The sequence below is a fragment of the Lytechinus pictus genome, chromosome 3, assembly GCF_037042905.1.
Source record: "Lytechinus pictus isolate F3 Inbred chromosome 3, Lp3.0, whole genome shotgun sequence".
Taxonomy (NCBI): domain Eukaryota; kingdom Metazoa; phylum Echinodermata; class Echinoidea; order Temnopleuroida; family Toxopneustidae; genus Lytechinus; species Lytechinus pictus.
The window spans coordinates 33,837,956-33,857,722 of NC_087247.1; the positions used below are offsets into that span (position 1 = coordinate 33,837,956).

The 19,767-nt window shown below is 35.2% G+C and overlaps 1 protein-coding gene across 1 annotated transcript; it reads right to left on the bottom strand.

The window, feature by feature from the left end:
* Positions 1-1,266: 1,266 nt before the first annotated feature.
* Positions 1,267-15,632, bottom strand: LOC129257403 (kelch domain-containing protein 10-like). Its single transcript, XM_054895714.2, has 7 exons — positions 15,393-15,632; positions 9,507-9,658; positions 8,711-8,953; positions 6,371-6,640; positions 5,283-5,397; positions 4,352-4,491; positions 1,267-3,572 (listed from the first exon to the last, which is right to left on the bottom strand). The coding sequence occupies exons 1-7, from the start codon at positions 15,472-15,474 to the stop codon at positions 3,363-3,365; spliced, it is 1,212 nt and encodes a 403-aa protein (XP_054751689.2). The 5' UTR covers positions 15,475-15,632; the 3' UTR covers positions 1,267-3,362.
* Between the last annotated feature and the right edge of the window lie 4,135 nt (positions 15,633-19,767).

Consider the following 19,767-nt stretch of genomic DNA (forward strand, 5'->3'; position numbering starts at 1 on the left):
TAAAATAAAAAAAAATAACAAAAGTAAATAAATAATAACAGCAATAATATCAATACGATGGTAATCTAATGATGAAAATATTCATCATCTTTTAACGTCACTCCTTCCATTCCTTTTTCCCCCTTTTTTGCTTTTTCCTTTAATATTTTGCCATGTATTTCCCTTTTGTTTTCCTGCTCTCCCCCCCCCTCCCCTTCATTTCCCATTAAGCATTAAAGAGGAACGGCAGCAAACAGGTTTTCTGAAGGATGATTAGGACGAGGAGCAGAGGAGAAATGGAGGAAGAGGAGTAGGGGAGGAGGAGAAGAAGAAGGTGGAGAAGAAGAAGGTGAAGAAGAAGAAGAAATGGAAGAGGAAGATGAAAGGGGAACAGGAAGAGGAAGAGGAAGAAGAAGAAGAAGAAGAAGAGGAAGAGGAAGAAGAGGAAGGGGAAGGGGAAGAGGAATAAGAGGAAGAGGAAGAAGAAGAAAAAGATGAAAAAGAAGAAGAGGAAGAAGAGGAAGAGGAAGAAGAAGAAGAGGAAGAGGAAGAGGAAGAAGATTTACTTCCCTCACTCTTCCCATGATCTTATTCTCATTTTCTGTCTTTTGTGTGCTTTGTTTCCTTCAATTATCTGGCTGAAAGATGAGGCATTTCAAAAGGCATTCTGCAGAGCCTCAGATGGAAAAGTCTGATTAAGCACAATGGACATCCCAATCATGATTCTACAATAGGCCTTCTCGCTGTTCAGACAGGTATACATTCCAAGATTGACCTTCACTTCCTGGTTAAACTTACTTTCTGATACATGGTGGGTGGTCTTAAAAAAAGTGAAAACAGTGTGATCCATCTATTACTCTCTCTGTAATTTCATTAATTGAAATGCACGATTGTTCAGTCCAAAACACAATTGTTCTCAAAAAGTAGTGCAAGGTAACAGATGTCTCACTTTCCCTAATTATAATAGCCAAACAGCGAGTGTAGGCTTATGAACCATCCAACGTTGTGTTGTTTTTCTTTCAATCCCTGCAAGAAGCATAATTTGTTTATATATATGTATATATATATATATATGTATATATATATATATATATATATATAGGCCTATATATAAATAAATTTCTCAAGTCTTTGCTGAAATTGTTAATCTTATTTCTTTCATGTTTAAAATGTCAATTGTGTCAAATATATTAACCATGCAAGTGAACCAACTACTTTTTGCATATTTCTTTCAGAATGGTTTGAGAGATACATAGTCCTATTAACACAATCAGGAATTCCATCAAATATTCATAACTAAGTTGTATTTTCAAGTCATATAATATTTAGTTGATTAATTAATATCTTTTTGTCATTAAAAATGCAAGTTGGGTTTCCCTTTTCTTTCTAATAAATCCTGTATTACATGTAGATAGCACTGAGGAAACTATTTTTATTTCAAATTCAAATAAACAGAAAAGGAATGATAAAAATTATAATAACAGTTGAAACCACCTACAAGGTGACTTCATTTAGTAGAACAATGTCATGAGTCATATTCCTTGTTTAATATCTCTTGGAAGGCTGGTCTTCATAACAATTTATAGCGTTTTCTTTAAATCCATATATTCAACCTGTAACAAAAATATTGTTCCAACTGGATTTATACATAATATACACATACATAAAAAAATTACTATTTGAAAGTAAAATGTCTGCAAGGACTTCAAAGGTCACACAATTGCACATATTACATGTATATCTAGAATTCTTTACAGACAAAATCAGCATCTTTTCCTTCTTCCTCACAATGTAAAATGAACCAAGTACTGATTTGCCCTCCATTGTGGTTAATGCCAAATACTTTCTCACAGTAAATTATATCAAGTGGTCTACATGTACATGTTTTCCCTGGAAAATAACAAGAAAACAATACTTCAAAACATTATTCATATTGCATAATGTCTGTCACAATTTACTCCCAGGACATAAAACTGCTATTCATTTAACACGCAACAATCTACACATATGCATGCATTTTACAATATTTTCTTGTTATAATTGAATTATTATCCACCAAGAGCAATGGATGCATTTCATTTACCACATCACAACAGCAATGTTCAATGTAGCTTCCATGAAGTACATGACATGTTACCTATTATTATTGTTCAATTTTCTACTGAACTCTGATGACCAAATATCTTAGTGATTATTATACAAATAATGCACAGGTGTGAGTATGTTAGTCAGGATGCAGCACACTCAATGGTATTTACAATGGTGCAAGAAGCCCCCATGCTTGCCTAGTGGCAGATCCAGGTAGGGGCGTAAGGGGTGTCCACCCCCTTTTGAAAACTGCCCATTGAATATAGATACATGTATTACTATGATAGCTGTATCTAAGATTGTCATCTGCACCCCCACCTTTTCAAAATCCTGGATCTGCCATTGCTTACCTATTGCTCTTGCAAATATAGTAAATGCAGGGCGAAAGAAAAGATTGGTTACAAATTCAAGTAATTTTCAAGAGCTACAAAGTCAATTAACGCTGGCTGCCAACTTTCTTACACGTATGACATCCCTACTATGTAAACATGCTCCATTGGCAGCTATTGCTCAAGCCTTGGTAGTAATTGTGGACATAAGCAATATGAACCAACTATTGGGGGTTTTCATCATCATTGTGTACAAAGTCAATGAGATAAGAGGCATCAGCGAAAGTACACTTCTACCTGTGCAACTAAACTGTGCAGTCCAATCAGATTCGTAGTAAAAGTTAGGGTAAATAAATTTTGTTGAATATCGCACAGGTTTTGTAGACAGATTCATGACACCATTCAATATACAGAAATTACGTGGAGATGTATGTCATCATGAGATCATTGTGATGTCATGAGCTACAGTTTGCACAATATTAGACAATTTAGGGACTTGAAGCTTTTAATGTGCACTAATTTACAGCCTTAAGTGAGTCAATACTCATCATGAAAACTAATGCTTAGCTTTGCCTCATCTGAAAGAGGCTTAACAGTTATGCTGAATCAAAATATTGATCATATTTTCTATGTTACGATTCCCTGGAGGATGTTTTACAGAGAGTAAGTGTTCATAAAAGACTCAAGTACCAATGAATTCACAATATCTAATACAAAAACTTTTGAAATAATAGGCAGTAGAGAGTGTCCTAGTCGTATAAAAAGAATGGGAATCTAAGAGCAATTATCGGTCACGTAAAAATCTTTGTAAAACACCTCTCCTGGTAACTGAAGTACCTTAACACAGTCAGTCAATAAGAGTCAATATATTTCTTTCTTTTTATTGCATATTCAGTGTTAAATATATTTGTGCTAAAAAACCAAGTCAGCTTGCCAAAAAGACCACCATCTTGATGATGATGATCATCATCCAATGTCAGGTAGTAAGGAAGGAGGCACACCCAGAGCATGGAGGGTGTGTTTCTCTATACGGGTGGGGTCTCTAAGAAGAGAGAGGACCCTGTTCCATGCCATGCGGAGGAGGGACGGTACCCAAACCCATACTCTGACCAAGGCATCACTCCGATCAGTTCCATGGGCATCCACCACCCCTCCATGTATGAAAAGGCAGCCATTCTGGACATGGGAAAAACAAAGAGTAATATATGGAGAGGTTAAGAAGGTTAAGGAAACACTACATATACATGAATAAATATTTTTCAGAGGGCTGAGGTTTCATCCTATTAACTCCTGCTGCTACAGCTTTTACTATTACTACTACTTATACTGCTGCTGCTGCTGCTGCTGCTGCTACTACTACTACTACTGCTACTACTACTCCTCCAACTACTGCTAATGATGATATTCATGTACTCATATTGAACATAATGAATTGAACAAAATGCCCGGTTTTCATTAACAAATAAAAATATGGCATAAATCTTTCAAATAAATTACCGATACAAGCAATAGTTATTTTGTAATAATCACATCAATACAAATACTAGGTACTTACTATGTTCTAAAACTGTCAAGATTCGAATTGACCCAATTGCCCACAGGCAGGCTTACATCTTACTTTAAAAAGAATTCATTCTGCTATATGTAAGAGTATTATAATTTCTTACCAAAGAAAATTTTAGATTAATATTCAACAAATAAGTCTAATTTATCAACAAGACTGTGTGCAAACACTAGTTTGTAATAAACTTTAGTTCAAAACTAGCTAAGTAAAAATTATTCACAAGAAATTTAGACAAATCTAGATAAACTGTATGTTTTGTTGAGATTAAAGTTTGGAATTGAAACAGTGATTTTGAAATGACTCTGCCAATTAAACACTAATAAACATTAAAAAAAAGAATGACCAATCAACTTCATGTACTTAGAAACAGATTTTGAGCAATGTGACTTACCGGTGTGATAGCTGATGAATGAAAGTAAACCGGTCTAGGAAGTTTTGTTTGCAGTTTGGTCCACTGGAGAGTTGTCAAGTCTAGCATCCAAATGTCATCATAGATTTCCCTTCCATCAAAACCACCACTGATATAACCCACTGTGAAGAGAGAAGTATTGGGAAATTACCAGAAGTGAAAAGGATGCTAGACAGGGATTTAATGTATCCAGGGAAAGTTGACGGCAAAGACTAAGGATTGCATCAAGTATAGAAGTGCATTTACATGAAAGCTTTTTTTTAACCCGTGGGATCTATACCTGTCTACAGCTTGCTGGACAGCGAGGCCACCACTGACCAGGCTTATATTGGGCCAAGGCACAGTCGCAATGAATTAGAAATAAATACTTCAGCTTTACTGATTCTTTTTTCTGACTTGTTATTATTCAGTAGTTTGTCATGGATGATAGAGGGGAATATTCAAAGCTTCCTGGAGAAAATAGATTATCTGACTTAATTGCCAAATATCTCATTTAATGGGTGCAAGCAATTAATGATCAAACCCCCCCCCCTCTCTCTCTCTCTCATTGTCACAATGATTGCTTTTGGATATCATTTTGTTCCACAAGCTTCAGCTCTGAACACTGTACTACCCCCCCCCCCATCTCCTCCACACCTCTCTCTTCTTACAATTCAACAAACTGTCAATCCATTGTATCATCCCCCCCCCACTCCTCTTTCATGTCACAGCAATATTCTATAACCCCTCTTCTCTTGTAATATGATCTAAGAACATTAATTGCCAACTTGTAATCTCACACATCATTTTCCTCCAAACTCATGATTTGAAACATTCACAACTCATGATATTTAATATAATCCAACTATAACTCACTACTTCCAAAGTAATGAAAACATGGCATTTTGAAGCAAGTTTATCAGTCCTGGCTCACCTTTTCCTAGTTGTGCACAACCATGACAGCGTCTTGGTCCTGGGAAGCCATACCTCTCATCAGGTTTGGTAAATAATAGCTCCCACTGCCTGGACTCGGTGTCGAATGCATTCACCTATAGAAGAAATACAGAATGATACTCAAACAAAGTGGGCAATCTGCTACATGTATACAAAGTGTGATTGATATCAGTTGATATCAATATTATCGCTACATTTTCATGCGTCAAGTGTGAAAACCTGATCAACATCATTTCCTATGTGCGGGTTGTATATAGGCACATGTACATGTAACTGCAGTGTATTGTAACTACACTGGCTGTGTGATCTGGGAGTTCATCTTGCCTTTGCTCATCGTCTTTCCTGCTTTTGATTTTCACAAAAGACGAAATACAGGTTGTACTCAATGCTGCCCTTTCAAATAGGATTTCTTGTGCTTGTAGGAATTAAAGATATCTGCACAAATGTTAACTAGTGAAGCCGGATGGGAATCAGAGATAGTTCTCATACTTGCTGAGAAAATGTCATTGCATAAAGCTTGACAGGAAATGGGTTTGACAATAATCATGATGAATGACAGATAAGTAACCTTGCTGGTGGTAAAATGGTTGTGCAAATTGAACTAATAAAGCACAGGAAATTACTAAAACAATATACATGGATCAATATTATCTGAAATCTTTTATAATTAAGAAATGGCTTACATCCCACACTATATGTCCATGCATTTGTACTGGTATTATCGACACTTGAAATGAGAGTGACCCTTTATTTCAGAGGCGAAGGGGGGGCTTTTTTTCATAACCGATTGCCCTAATCCGCAACATTGGTAAAGCTGTAACACTGCAGTTAATGGGGAATTTGGAGGGCTCTTTTTTTAATTTTCCAGGGCTCTTTGGATCATTTCGGGGGTGAAACTGCGCCAAAGTCTCATGTAATTTTTCCCTGATTTCAGAGCTTACTGCAGCATCACATAAAGTATTCATCACAGGCTGGGATTTTAAGAGCTATTCTGGCCAAAACAAATGATCCAAAATAGACTTGGTACAACTCTTTTGTAAATCAAGTCCTAAAAGAAGGAAAACTCACCTTGTCTAGTGGGAAGGCAGAAGAAGAAGTGCCACCTCCAATGACGTACAACCTCCTGTCATCATTCAGCATCTCATGTCTGTAACGGGGATCAGGAATCGCTATGTTTTCAGTCTTTCCAGCCCTCATCATGGCTGTTGCAGCTGCCTCATAGTTAAAAACCCTCTCCCAGACCCCGGTCTGAACGTGGCACCTATGAATGTCTGAACAGTACACCCAACCAGTTGTGCCACCATACACATAGAGGTAAGGATTGATGGCCGCTATTGCCTGAAAATACAAGCACAGAAAAGTGAATGTATAAGATGGCTATATGCCTCCCAATCACTTGGTCTTATTTTCAGATGAGTTACTTTCATTTTGGTGAACCCATTCGTACATGTACAAGTTTCAGTTTATCTATCTGGGACATGGTCTAAATGTTTAAGATGACCACCTGGGCCCACTATGATAATCTAATTGTTATTTGGTCTCGATACCTTTCCACCTTGGTTGAAGTGAAGAGAAGTGCAAGTGCATTAAAAGTGCAAGAACCTTAGAAAACAAAGCTAGCACATCAATGTGGAGCTCATCCGGTATCTCGCAAAGAAATTGAACACAATTTTTAATTACAGCCCAGTTGACAGTGTTGTGCATTATATTGGTGACATAAATTGAGGAAACAGAATTGAAATTGATGAATAAATGACAGAGAAGAAGCATTTTTTTTTAATAAATAAATTTTGTATAAATAAGCATTTAATTTTCTAGTCAAAATTTCTAAATTTTGTGTAGAACCTTGGTGAACGTCATGTAGCTCTCAGATGGAATAAAAAAAATCAAAATCGGTCAACAAATAAATTAAGAAGCATTTTTTGGCAAGTTTTAAAAAATATGCATGAATTAGCATATTCAATGAGTGTCAAAATTATGTGACGAAATTTTGTATCCCCACCTAGAGCTATCATATAAAGCAAACAAAATTGAAATTGATCAACAAATGAAGGAGAAAAAGAATTTTTTTGATTTATGAATAAATTTTGCATAAATTAGCTTAATTTTCTAGACAAAATTCTGTGTGAAAGTTTGGTGACTCTCATGTAGCTCTACCAGATGGAAAAAAATAAATCAATATTGGCCAACAAATACAGAAGCATATATTTGTGATTATGAATAAATTTTGTATAAATTAGCATAAGTAATTTTCTAGTCAAAATTTCAAATTTCTGTGAACAAGCTTGGTTAACCTCATGCAGCTCTATCAGGTGGAAGAAAAAAAATCAAAATCGGTCAACAAATAGAGAAGAAGAAACATTTTATGTGAATTTTGACAAATAGGCATAAATTAATTTCACATAAATAAGCATAAAGATTTTTCTAGTCATAATTTCAAAATTCTGTGTAGAAGTCTGGTGAACCTCATGAATCTCTACCAGATGGAAGCAAAAAAATCAAAATCAGTTAACAAATAAAGAAGCATTTTTGTGAATTTTGAAAAATGTGTATAAATCAGCATATTTAATGAGTTTCAAAATTCTGTGGAGAAGTTTTGAATCCCCAACCTGGTGCTATCATATAAAGCAAACAGAATTGAAATCAGACTTAAATGATGAAGAAGCATTTTGAAATTGTGGACGGACAACAGACGAGAGATGACGGACGCCACACTACAGCATAAGCTCATCTGGCCCTTCGAGCCGGATGAGCTAACACGGGCTAGCCAAATTGGATATAAGATAAACTGATTGTTGTGGTCAAGTTGAAATTAGAAAGCACAGGAGAATATGAGTACAATTAAGCTTGCATAGGGTGACTTTCCATAAGTCGAATAATCACTGCTTATAGAAAAAAAAAGCAATTTTCAGACCAAATTGTGAGCATGCATCGTTTATATTTGCATTTGTACATGCAAATAGATTTCAGCAATACCACGATTAGGAATTAATACCAATGTCGGGTCAGAAATCAATTCTGCACTAAGCTTTGTATCTAAATAATTGTAATTGAGACTGTTTCTTTTGGAATTCATGAACACATAATGACAATGTATGCTATACCTAAGCAGCCATGCCTGAGGATTTACCATGGCCTTTCACCTCAAGTCAGGAATAAAAACTTCCTTACTTTTACAATGTTACAGGAAAGTAGCACTGATGTTATGGTAGTTACTCTGAGGCATGCAGCACCCCACACTAAATGTTCAAAATAACTAGGACTATTTCAATAATGAAAGGTTGAATAGTTAAACATAATGAATAATGTTTTAACGAGCAAAACATGAACAGCAGATTTTCAGTAATAATCACACACCAATTTCATTCCTTCTTTTCCCAGAAAATCCTTAATGGTTCAGAAACTTACTTGACCGTAACTCCTGATGGGCCTGTGCTCACCCTTCTCTGGTTTATTAAGCCAATCGATTCTCCTAACGTCTAGCCAACTTATCTTGTTTGTGCTACGGTAACCAAAGGGGTAGCTAGTGCCTCCAAAGATCAATATTGTCTTTCCTTTTAAGATAGCTGACATAGAAGCAAGTCGGAAGTAAGATTCGCCTTCATTTGTCAGTAAATGCCACCTGTTGGATGGGATATGATACCTCCAAACCTAGCATGATGAAAGGATAAAATATACATTGCAAGGATGAAATACAATATATTTCAACAAATTACTTCAACATACATCTATACAGCAATCGATCTGTAGCCTGTTTCATGAAGAATTATCATTGTGGTACATTTTGCCATTATATTAACTATTATCTATTAGCTGTTGGAATAAAAGAAGATAAAAGGGGAATCCAACCCAAATAAAAATTTATTTTAACAGGAAAAAGAAAAATCAGACAAGTTGATAGGTGAAAGTTTGAATAATATTGGACAAGCAATAAGAAAGTTATGAATTTTTAAAAGTTGTAAATATTGGTAATTACTATACCCATGGAGACTTCAAATTGACCGTATATGTGATGTCATGGTGATGTAAGGCAAGGACTACTCTTCCATGTACTCTAATTTATTTATTTTTCTCCTCTCCAACCAAACATTTCATGATCAAGGCTGGATTCAACCTAATGGTTTCCAACTACTGTTGATCAAATTGCACTTCAAATAATTACTTTTCCAATACAAAGAGTATATAAAAGTGGAACTTTACTCACCTCACCAAATAGTGGGACATGCTGGTCACTCCCAAAGTAATCTGTGATGACATCATCATCAGGATTGTATCCTCCCAGTAAGTATATATTATGCTCATCAGCAACAGCACAGTGTCCACTCCGAGCACATGGTTTAAAAGGAAGCCCTGGTACTTTAATGCATAAACAGAAAGTCATTTTGATATAAACAAGATATTCAATCCTTCAGACATCAACTTGATACTAATCAAGTCTTCATATTAACCTAACCTATCTAGTAGCCTAATACTATTTTTTTTTTTAAGGGCGATTTTGCAGATATAATTTTGTTAAATTCTTATTCTTGAGAAGGTGAAGTCAAGATTAATAGGGGGGGGGGAGTCTGGTTACACGCACAAATTATCTACCAAACATTTCAATTTATGTCTATGCATGACTTTGAGATGAGGAAGTGGTCATCTCAACACCAAAACCATTATCCCAAAGACACTTAAGATGTTACATAAAGCACTGTCTTGCGCATGTGCACTATCTAAACAATATCAGAAACCTCCCCCATTTTCATTCTAAATTTTGTGTTTTCTTTCATATTTTTCGTAAGAAAGTCAACTGGGTGCTAATTTTTTATCTTTTTCATGGAAAAGAACTTGGAATCACTGGACTGATGTATGGGTATTTCAAGCTGATCTAGAGTAAAGAATCAATGTATTTTCATTTTATATGTAATTTTCTTTGAAATAATATTAAAGTGACTTTATACTGAAGGTTACCCTTAAAACTTCTAACTGCAGCAACGCACCTAGGTCCTGTTTCTCACAAGTTATAACTTCTTGACTAAATTTGACGTACATGTAGCAAGCTTGTCCGCTAACCCTTTCATGAAGCCCTATCTGTCAAGATTAGGGACAACAACATCAACATCATCAGCGCTACCATGTGGGTACATGTAAATATAGATTATAGCATGAAAAGGGGCCTTGAAATTGTGAAAGTTATGTAATCCATCATATTCCATTGTATGTTCCTTTTTATTACTAAATTGCATAGAGACATGCAATTTGCTATATGAGATGCGCTATTAAAGAACCAAGGATTACAATTATTGAATTTTATTCCAAAGAGCCGGTGTCAAGTTCATTGAATATTCATTGTCATGTTTCTATAGCAGCTTGAGCATACGAATGCACCAGCCAGTCACGTTCACGTTAGGCTACCATTTTCAGTTCATGAATATTCATTTATAATTACATTTCGGCAAAGTCAAAGAGCTCGTATTGGCAATGGCATCTGCTGCTGTGCTAATTCAATTTCGCACCAGCCAAATTCGAGCAAATTTCCCAACCAGTAACTGTTTGCATGTCATAGCAGACATGGGGTACCATTTTTTTTTCAATCTGAAAATGACAGCCCGAGGTTTTTTCCATGAAAATCCTATATTTCTTTCAAATTTTTAAGAGATATTTGGTACACTTACTCATAATAATATAAAGGTCAACTTTGCCATAATAATCAACACTTTGATTGTGGGCATCAATGGAAAGACAAGACAAGACAGGCCAAGTCCACCCCACAAAAATGTTGATTTGAATAAATAGAGAAAAATCAAAAGTAGCAAAATGCTGAAAATTTCATCAAAAACGGATGTAAAATAAGAAAGTTATGAGTTGACATTTTAAAATTTTGCTTATTTTTCTCAAAACAGTGATATGCACAACTGAAATGAGACAGTCGATGATGTCCTTCACTCACTACCGGTATTGCTTTTGTTTTCTATTGTTTGAATTATACAATATTTCATTTTTTTTAGATTTGAGAATAAGGACCAACTTGACTGAATCATATAGTATTTAACAATGCTCATTCCACATATTCAGGGAGAATTTAATTGTTGTTTCATCCGACAATGAGGAGGAAAATAGGATATTCCCTATTTTATATAATAAAATACAAAAGAAATAGTGAGAGGATGACATCATCAGTCTCCTCATTTGCATATCCACCAGGATGTGCATATAGCTGTTTTGTGAAATTAAGCAAAATTTTAAAATGTCATAACTTTCTTATTTTACGTCCGATTTTGATGAAATTTTCAGTGTTATGCTTGTTGGATTTTTCTCTTTTTATTCAAATCAACTTTTTGTTGGGGTGGACTTGTCCTGTAAGGAAAATTATTACCTGAAAGATTTTGTGAAAGAAAAAGTAATTCATGTTAAATCTTAACTCAAAATGTAAGGTGCGCAGACTTGGGGACCACCATCAAACATAGACAGGTGGCAGCCGTCTGTTTTGAGGAGTTTTTAAACATTTTAAATTTGTTTTCAATTTCTCCTCGTACACAGACGGATCGCTATCGTGCAGCCACCATTAGGGGGTTAACAATGCAAAATCCCCCCGACGGGGCTCATCGATTTTTGTCTTTAGGCCTATGTCATAAAATTAAATTATAAAAAGAACTGTACGGTGCACTCATGGGATCAATGCATCTCGGGTGCGAAGGATTCATATGCACATGGTGCACGCGAATTTTTCACACCCTTTTTACTAAAATAACTATGCCATTCCTTTTAAAATAATGTTTCTAATTGTGCTATGAAACTTACCGAACCATATGGATCGTTTCTTGACTTCTCTTTGGTGTGTTTTTAAGAAAAAAAAAGCATTTTCTCGTGATCTTCACGTAGATACCGCAGGGTCATCGTGGTTGTAAACTTTTGCTTAAAGAGGGCGCGCGATATTATTCACAAAATGTTTGTTTACGGTTCTGCAGCTTGTACTGCTAGCTGCATTTTAGACGCTCAGCATTATTTTCCTCTTTCTGTTTTTTTTTTTGCTGTCAAGCGGTATTTTCTATTGTAGCGCCATCAGCGATGATGAAATGTAAAGAGTCGCCTTGAAATGAAGAAAAATTATGTCACATTAATTCGTTAGTTTGTTTCCTATTTTTTGGAACTTTTTTCTTCTTCCTCATCTATGATCAAAGGTGAATACCTTTTTTTGATATCTGTTCTAAAAGCTGGACATTTTAAATATTTTGTTCAAGTAAATAAATCAACAGGATAGTAATCAAAATGCGATAGAGCTGCCCGAGCTGAAAATTCTGATACAAGGACTTGAAAATAAAACATTCTGAGCACTTTTTATAACCATGATGAGGAGACCTATATATATATATATATATATATATATATATATATATATATATAAAATGCTTGATTTATTTATGCCTATATATATATATATATATATATATATATATTTATATATATATATGTGTAAAGTTATACATGTACAACATGTACAACATTTATATATATATATATGTATATGAAATAAGCTAACACGAAAAAAATACGTTTTGGGGACTGTTAAATAAGAATTCATGAGTGGGATCAACACTAATAGGTAACTATCTATTCTATTCTTGTTCGTTTTCTATTATTATCTGTGTGTTGTGTTTATTTTTCTTGAAGCACCAAAAGGTGGACATGTCCGCTAAGATATATTAACGAAGTCACCATTATTATCACAAGCTAACGGATCAATTAAAATGCGAGCGTGAAACGTGAGCTTCTTTTTTTCTTAATTCAGTCTTAACGATACTTTTTCATCATATTTTAAAGGTGAATCTCATGATTCAAAATGATAAATGCTCGTCGCACGGGCAGAAATAGCGGGACCAATAGTTATTTTCAATATTCCGAACTGCATTCTGGACGTTGTATAAGCGCCTTTGTATAACAATTATTAAAAGGGTAGGTCTATTTACCTTACATATTATGCGAGCGCTGAACTTTTGGACATTTAAACCTCAACAAATGGACATTTTTAAAATATGAACAACTTCATAAATGTCACTTACAAAAATGATGCCAGCGCGAAGCTCGCGCTTAGAGTTTTTGATATTGATGACAGGACTGTATCTAAATGAAAAATAATGCGAGGGCATTTGCGCTTAAGATTTAAATTTGAGATTTGAAAAGTCCGACAGATTACCTATACTTTTAAAAGAGGAATGACCTCCAGAATTCAAGCGCGAAGCGCCAGTAGATTTATGTTGAAGTTTAGACCTAGAACAGGGACGTTGAACCTTTATAATCATGAAAAAGATGGTATTTTTATAAATAAAACATGGGAGTCTAATTTTGTTTTAGTGTTAATATTCAGATCTTCAAACTTGACATTTTCCTATCCCCTTCATTATCCCCTCTCCTTCTCCCTTTCCCCATTTTCGTTCTCCCTTCTTTTCTTCTCTCCCTTTCCCTTCCCTTTTTCGCTTTTCCTTTCCCTTCTTTTCTTTCCTTTCTCCCTCCCCTACTCTTTTCTCGCTCTTTCCATTTTTCTTTCCCTCTCCCTTCCCCTCTTCCTTTCTTTTGTTTTCTTTCTATTTTATGGTCTCCTTTTCCCTCTCTCCTCTACCTTTCCCCCTCCCCTGATCTGTCTTTTATTGTCTCTCCTTTCCTTTCCCGCCCCTTCCATTCCCTTTCTCGCTTTTTCCTTTCCCTTCTTTTCTTTCCTTTCTCCCTCCCCTATATACTCTTTTCTCGCTCTTTCCATTTTTCTTTCCCTCTCCCTTCCCCTCTTCCTTTCCTTTGTTTTCTTTCTATTTCATGGTCTCCTTTTCCCTCTCTCTCCTCTACCTTTCCCCCTCCCTTTTCCTTTCCCTTTCCCTCTCCTTTTTTGTGCAAACATTAACGAGAACATCTTGCTTCCTACACACACACACAAACGCCCGCAATCTAACACACGTAATGCGAAACAATCGGGACATTATCATTTTGTTCATACATATATATGTATATTTTCTCAATGAACATTTTCATCTATTAAAAGCTTTGAAAATTATCAAACAATGATTCCATAGGCGAAATCTCAATGATCATTAGAAAGGTACTTTACCCATTTTCATTTTATGTCATTGTGATTATTCCATACTAAGGCAACATATTTTGGATATAAAAATACGTGAAGGATATGTTCCTCTTCTGTTTTATACTTTAACAGAAAACATTTTGTTCAACCAAATTATGATTTGTATTTCCAAGTTCCATGTAATATTTTCATTGGAAAATCTCTTAAAGGTCAAGTGCACCCCAGAAAAAATTGTTTGAATAAATAGAGAACTATGTTGATTTTTGGTACAATTTCCTATTATGCGCCGACGACTTGAATCGAGAATGTTCGATAGGAAAATTTCGCATTTCGATTGTTGTTTGCGTAATTTCCACCGCAGTTCGAAGGATGACTAAGGACGTACCGAGCGAAGTATCCTGGTTGAGATTTGGAGGTAAGCGATAAAAACACTTTAATAAATAATTTATAATTGCTTTTTCAAATAAACTTGATCATACGATCAAGATTAACATAGTGGACAAATATTGAAAGGTTTGGCGTAGTTTAGTCCCTCACATTCGTGTGATGAATGAAAACGTCAAAATGCACTATGAAATCACATGTGTTGTGCGAGGTTAGTATACTAACCTCGCATGTTGTGTGAGTGTGTACGGTGTAGGTACCAAAATAAAGATTATTATTCCGTTTTGGCCTGAAATGCACCAAAACGGGGAAAAGTACACTTAAAAAGAGGAAAAAACAGTGACTTAGTACTTAGAACAACATAACAGAGTCAGAGACCGAAGGCGAAGCTTTTGGTCTACATCATTATTTATTTAAATAATAATATCTGCCAGGCACCGGACCGCCGCTACACCGGCCGTGTGGCCCTTGTGGTCGGGTAACTCTCCCGTACTACGGCCGTACATACGGCCGTACAGTACCGGTACCGTAATATGCAGCAGGTGCAGTGCGACGAAGGCCAAAGCCAGGCTGAATTCAGACAAAGTCACAGCCCATATGTAAAGCAAAATATTCAAAGTAATATCTATTATAACATAGGAAGATATCACTTACCTCTCTCACTTTCTAAGTCTACAGATGGCTTGGTGTTGAGAACAACCGCAGACCCAATTTTCAAGGGGTAAAGATGATCCATTTTCTTGCGTGACAAGTCTATTTCTTATTTCTTTGTGGCCTGCGCTATGGTGTCTTCAAAATGCAACAATGTCGTGAGAATTGTCCTTAGTAGACTTGTTAAGAGGTTGAACGCTGCATTTTTTAGTACAAATGTCCCACTTGGCACAAATGTTCCTTGAGTCAAAAGAAAAAGATTCATCCAAAGAGACACGCTGTATCTATGCAAATAAGCAAGTAATTTGCATAAATTTGCATATTATGTCGATATAGTAAAAACAAGTATTTCAGAATATATATTTAACCAGAACTGCCCTAAAATTGGAAATAAAGACTTAGGGTAAGAAAGGGAAGAAAAATGTCATAAAATAATTGGGATATCCTTGTTTATTATTAGCTAATTTACATAAATTATGCAAATTATAATTTAAAACAGAGTATTTTTTTCATGAATCCTGAACTGTTTTTAAAAAACAGCAACTAATACACAATGTCAACATTCTACATGAAAGAGAATATATTAGCGAAAACATCGATATGCTTCATGACAGTATTAGTGTCTTAATTTGCTTAGAAAGAGGGCAATATGTCAAAAATGTATGACGTGATATTGCGCTAAAACGAGACCAAAACAACCTCTATGTCACAGTCACACTCACGAATCGGACAATAAAGCGATCAATGGTATGTCATTCGAGATAACACAATCTCAACACAATAGCTTCCATCGGCTTCTCGTATCGCTTTTGTTGGTGTGTCTGCCACACCGTAATCTATGATACATACGGACAAAATGCATTTCGGTATCGGTAAAACACTATTAATTTTGTGTTATTTGTTTCTAATTTGTTTCTCTTGGTATATTTACAGGAGACATTGCTTTGCAGGTTGCTTTAATGAAACTCTGGCACATGAATCATGACGAATGTATCCTACCTCAACCCATATTCTAACTTTATTAAAATATATATCTTTTTGGAGACCCCGAGGTGGCAAAACTGCATTCCCGCCACTTTACAAAACCAGTTTGACTTTTATAATCGACTTGGAAAAGACAGATGTATGAGACATCAGTCAACATGTTTCCTGAAGAAAGTTTTTTATTTTATTTAAGCCTACGCCCACGGGAGCCCTCCGAATTTACCCCATCCCCTCTCCGTATTTCGACTTTAAATAAAAAAATATCGTGTTTTAAAACCATTGGCAAGGCAAATTGCATTTTTGGTATAATAAAGCAACTTTTATATCTATATTTTTATATTTACATTCTTCATTATTGATATTATTATAATTATTATTAATATTATTACTATTATTATTATTATTATTATTATTATTATTATTATTATTATTGTTATTATTATTATTATTATTATTATTATTGTTCTGCCATTTGTAATAGTGCTCTAGCACAATAAAGGCTATAACCCAACAGGAGCATGCCTAGGATACCCTTTCCCTTTTTGGTTTTATGTATTCAAAAATAGTTTATTGTCTTTAGAACTCTTAAAAGATTACTTTTGTTTGTATTGATATCTTGGAATAGATTGAGGAGAAAATACTTTACAACTGACATGTAGAGGAGCTGTGGTACATTGAAGAACAGCCACACAGCCCTTTATTGATTCCACTCTATGTTAAATCTAAATATTTTTAGAGCCCAATCGGAAGAAAGATGCATTTCTACTACACAAAGTAAAGCCTCTTTGCATTCTCCTCTTGAAAAAAACACCCAAACATAGAAGGCATTGTTGTATATCTCATAAAATAAGTTCGTGTCGAAGTTGCCCAACCGTTTATTTTGTTTCGACAATATATATTTAGAATATCGTCTAAATGAAACCCTCATCTGGAAAAGGGCACTTATTAAAGGCAGCATCTACATTATACAGAGGAGGCCCTGGCACTGGGAAGAGGGGGCTGAAGCTTGTTAAATTTCTTGGGACCAAAATTTTACATTGAAACTTTTTTGCTTTTCAAAAGCAAACGTTTCTTTTTTTCGTTTTGTCACATCTGCTGGAATTCCAGGGGGTGCTGTCTATGGAGAATAACACACGCAGCACAGCCCCCCCCCCCCCTTCAGAAAAATCTTGCGGGTGCTTCAGCCCCCGCTTCCAAGTACCAGGGCCTCCTCTATATAATGTAGATGCTGCCTTTAATAAGTGTCCTTTTCCAGATGAGGGCATCATTTAGACGATATTATAAATATATATTGTCAAAACAAAATAAAGGGTTGGGCATCTTCGACAGGCCACCGTCATGTACACGAACTTATTTTATGCGATATAAAACAATGCCTTCTATGTTTTTTTTTTTCAAGAGGAGAAAGTAAAGAGGCTTTACTGTGTGTAGTAGAAATGTATCTTTCTTCCGAATGGACTCTAAAAATATTCAAATTTAACATAGAGTGGAATCAATAAAGGGGTATTTTAGAGCTTTTCTTCAATGTACCACAGCTCTTCTACATGTCAATTGTAGAGTATTTTCTCCTCAATCTATTCCAAGATATGAGTTCTAAAGACAATAAACTATTTTTGAATACATAAAACCAAAAGGGGAAAGGGTATCCTAGGCATGATCCTGTTAGGTTATAGCCTTTACTGTGCTAGAACATTATTACAAACTGCAAAACAATAATGATAATAATAATAATAACAATAATAATAATAATAATAATATTAATGATAATAATAATATTAATATAGATAAATATGAAATATAGATATAAAAGTTGCTTTATTATACCAAAAACGCAATTTGCCTTGCCGGTGGCTTTAAAACACTATATTTTTTTTTATTTAGTGTCGAAATACAGAGAGGGGATGGGGTAAATTCGGAGGGCTCCCATGGACGTAGGCTTAAATAAACAAAAAAAAAGCTATCTTCAGGAAACATGATAACTGATGTCTCATACATCTGTCTTTTCCAAGTCGATAATACAAGTCAAACTGGTTTTGTAAAGTAGCGGGAATGCCGCGGGGAATGCAGTTTTGCCACTTCGGGGTCTCCACAAGATATATATTTTAACAAAGTTAAAATATGGATTGAGGTGGGGTACATTCGTCATGATTCATGTGCCAGAGCTTCATTAAAGCAGTAACCTGCAAAGCAATGTCTCCTGTAAATTTTCCAAGAGAAACAAATTAGAAACAAATAAAACAAAATTGATAGTGTTTTACCGATACCGAAATGCATTTTGCCCGTATATACCGTAGATAACGATGTGGCAGACACACCAACAAAAGCGATACGAGAAGCCGATGGAAGCTATTGTGTTGAGATTGTGTTATCTCGAATGACATACCACTGATCGCTTTCTTGTCCGATTCGTGAGTGTGACTGTGACATAGAGGTTGTTTTGGTCTCGTTTTAGCGCAATATCACGTCATACATTTTTGACATATTGCCCTCTTTCTAAGCAAATTAAGACACTAATACTGTCATGAAGCATATCGATGTTTTCGCTAATATATTCTCTTTCATGTAGAATGTTGACATTGTGTATTAATTGCTGTTATTTATAAAACAGTTCAGGATTCATGAAAAAATACTCTGTTTTAAATTATAATTTGCATAATTTATGTAAATTAGGTAATAATAAACAAGGATATCCCAATTATTTTATGACATTTTTCTTCCCTTTCTTACCCTAAGTCTTTATTTCCAATTTTAGGGCAGTTCTGGTTAAATATATATTCTGAAATACTTGTTTTTACTATATCGACATAATATGCAAATTTATGCAAATTACTTGCTTATTTGCATAGATACAGCGTGTCTCTTTGGATGAATCTTTTTCTTTTGACTCAAGGAACATTTGTGCCAAGTGGGACATTTGTACTAAAAAATGCAGCGTTCACCCCTTTTTTTGCAGTTAACAAGTCTACTACCTTGCAAATATATGAATGGTTAATTTTTAGTTGATAAAAGTTATTATTAAACAATTCTTCTGTTATTGTTAATCATTTTGCAATATATTTCACTTCAACTCTACTTGTAGAATTATCCTGTTCATTTATTTCTGAAATCAAATATATTCCTCGTAACAATGAATGTATCATATTCACAATTACCAAAAATAAAGTGTTCTGTTTTCAGGTCATAAATCTTATCAATCAAATTGCAGCTTTCGTTTTTCACTTATTTAGTGAGATACGCGCAGTGGCATAACTACGGGGGGTGGGCACAGGGGGGAATGTGCCCCCCCCCCCCATCGGCTGGCAAAAAAAACATGGGGAAGGAGAAAAAGAGGGAAGAAGCAAGAGAAACGTAGTGGGGCAGGGGCGGCGGAACAGGGGGGCAATAGTGCCCACCC

Coding starts and splice junctions, on each gene's coding strand:
- LOC129257403 (XM_054895714.2), bottom strand. CDS start 15,474: ATGGATCATCTTTACCCCTTGAAAATTGGGTCTGCGGTTGTTCTCAAC. Junction 8,954..9,506: donor ATGTCCCACTATTTGGTGAG/GTGAGTAAAGTT, acceptor TCATCATGCTAG/GTTTGGAGGTATCATATCCC. Junction 4,492..5,282: donor TTGTGCACAACTAGGAAAAG/GTGAGCCAGGAC, acceptor CTCTCTTCACAG/TGGGTTATATCAGTGGTGGT.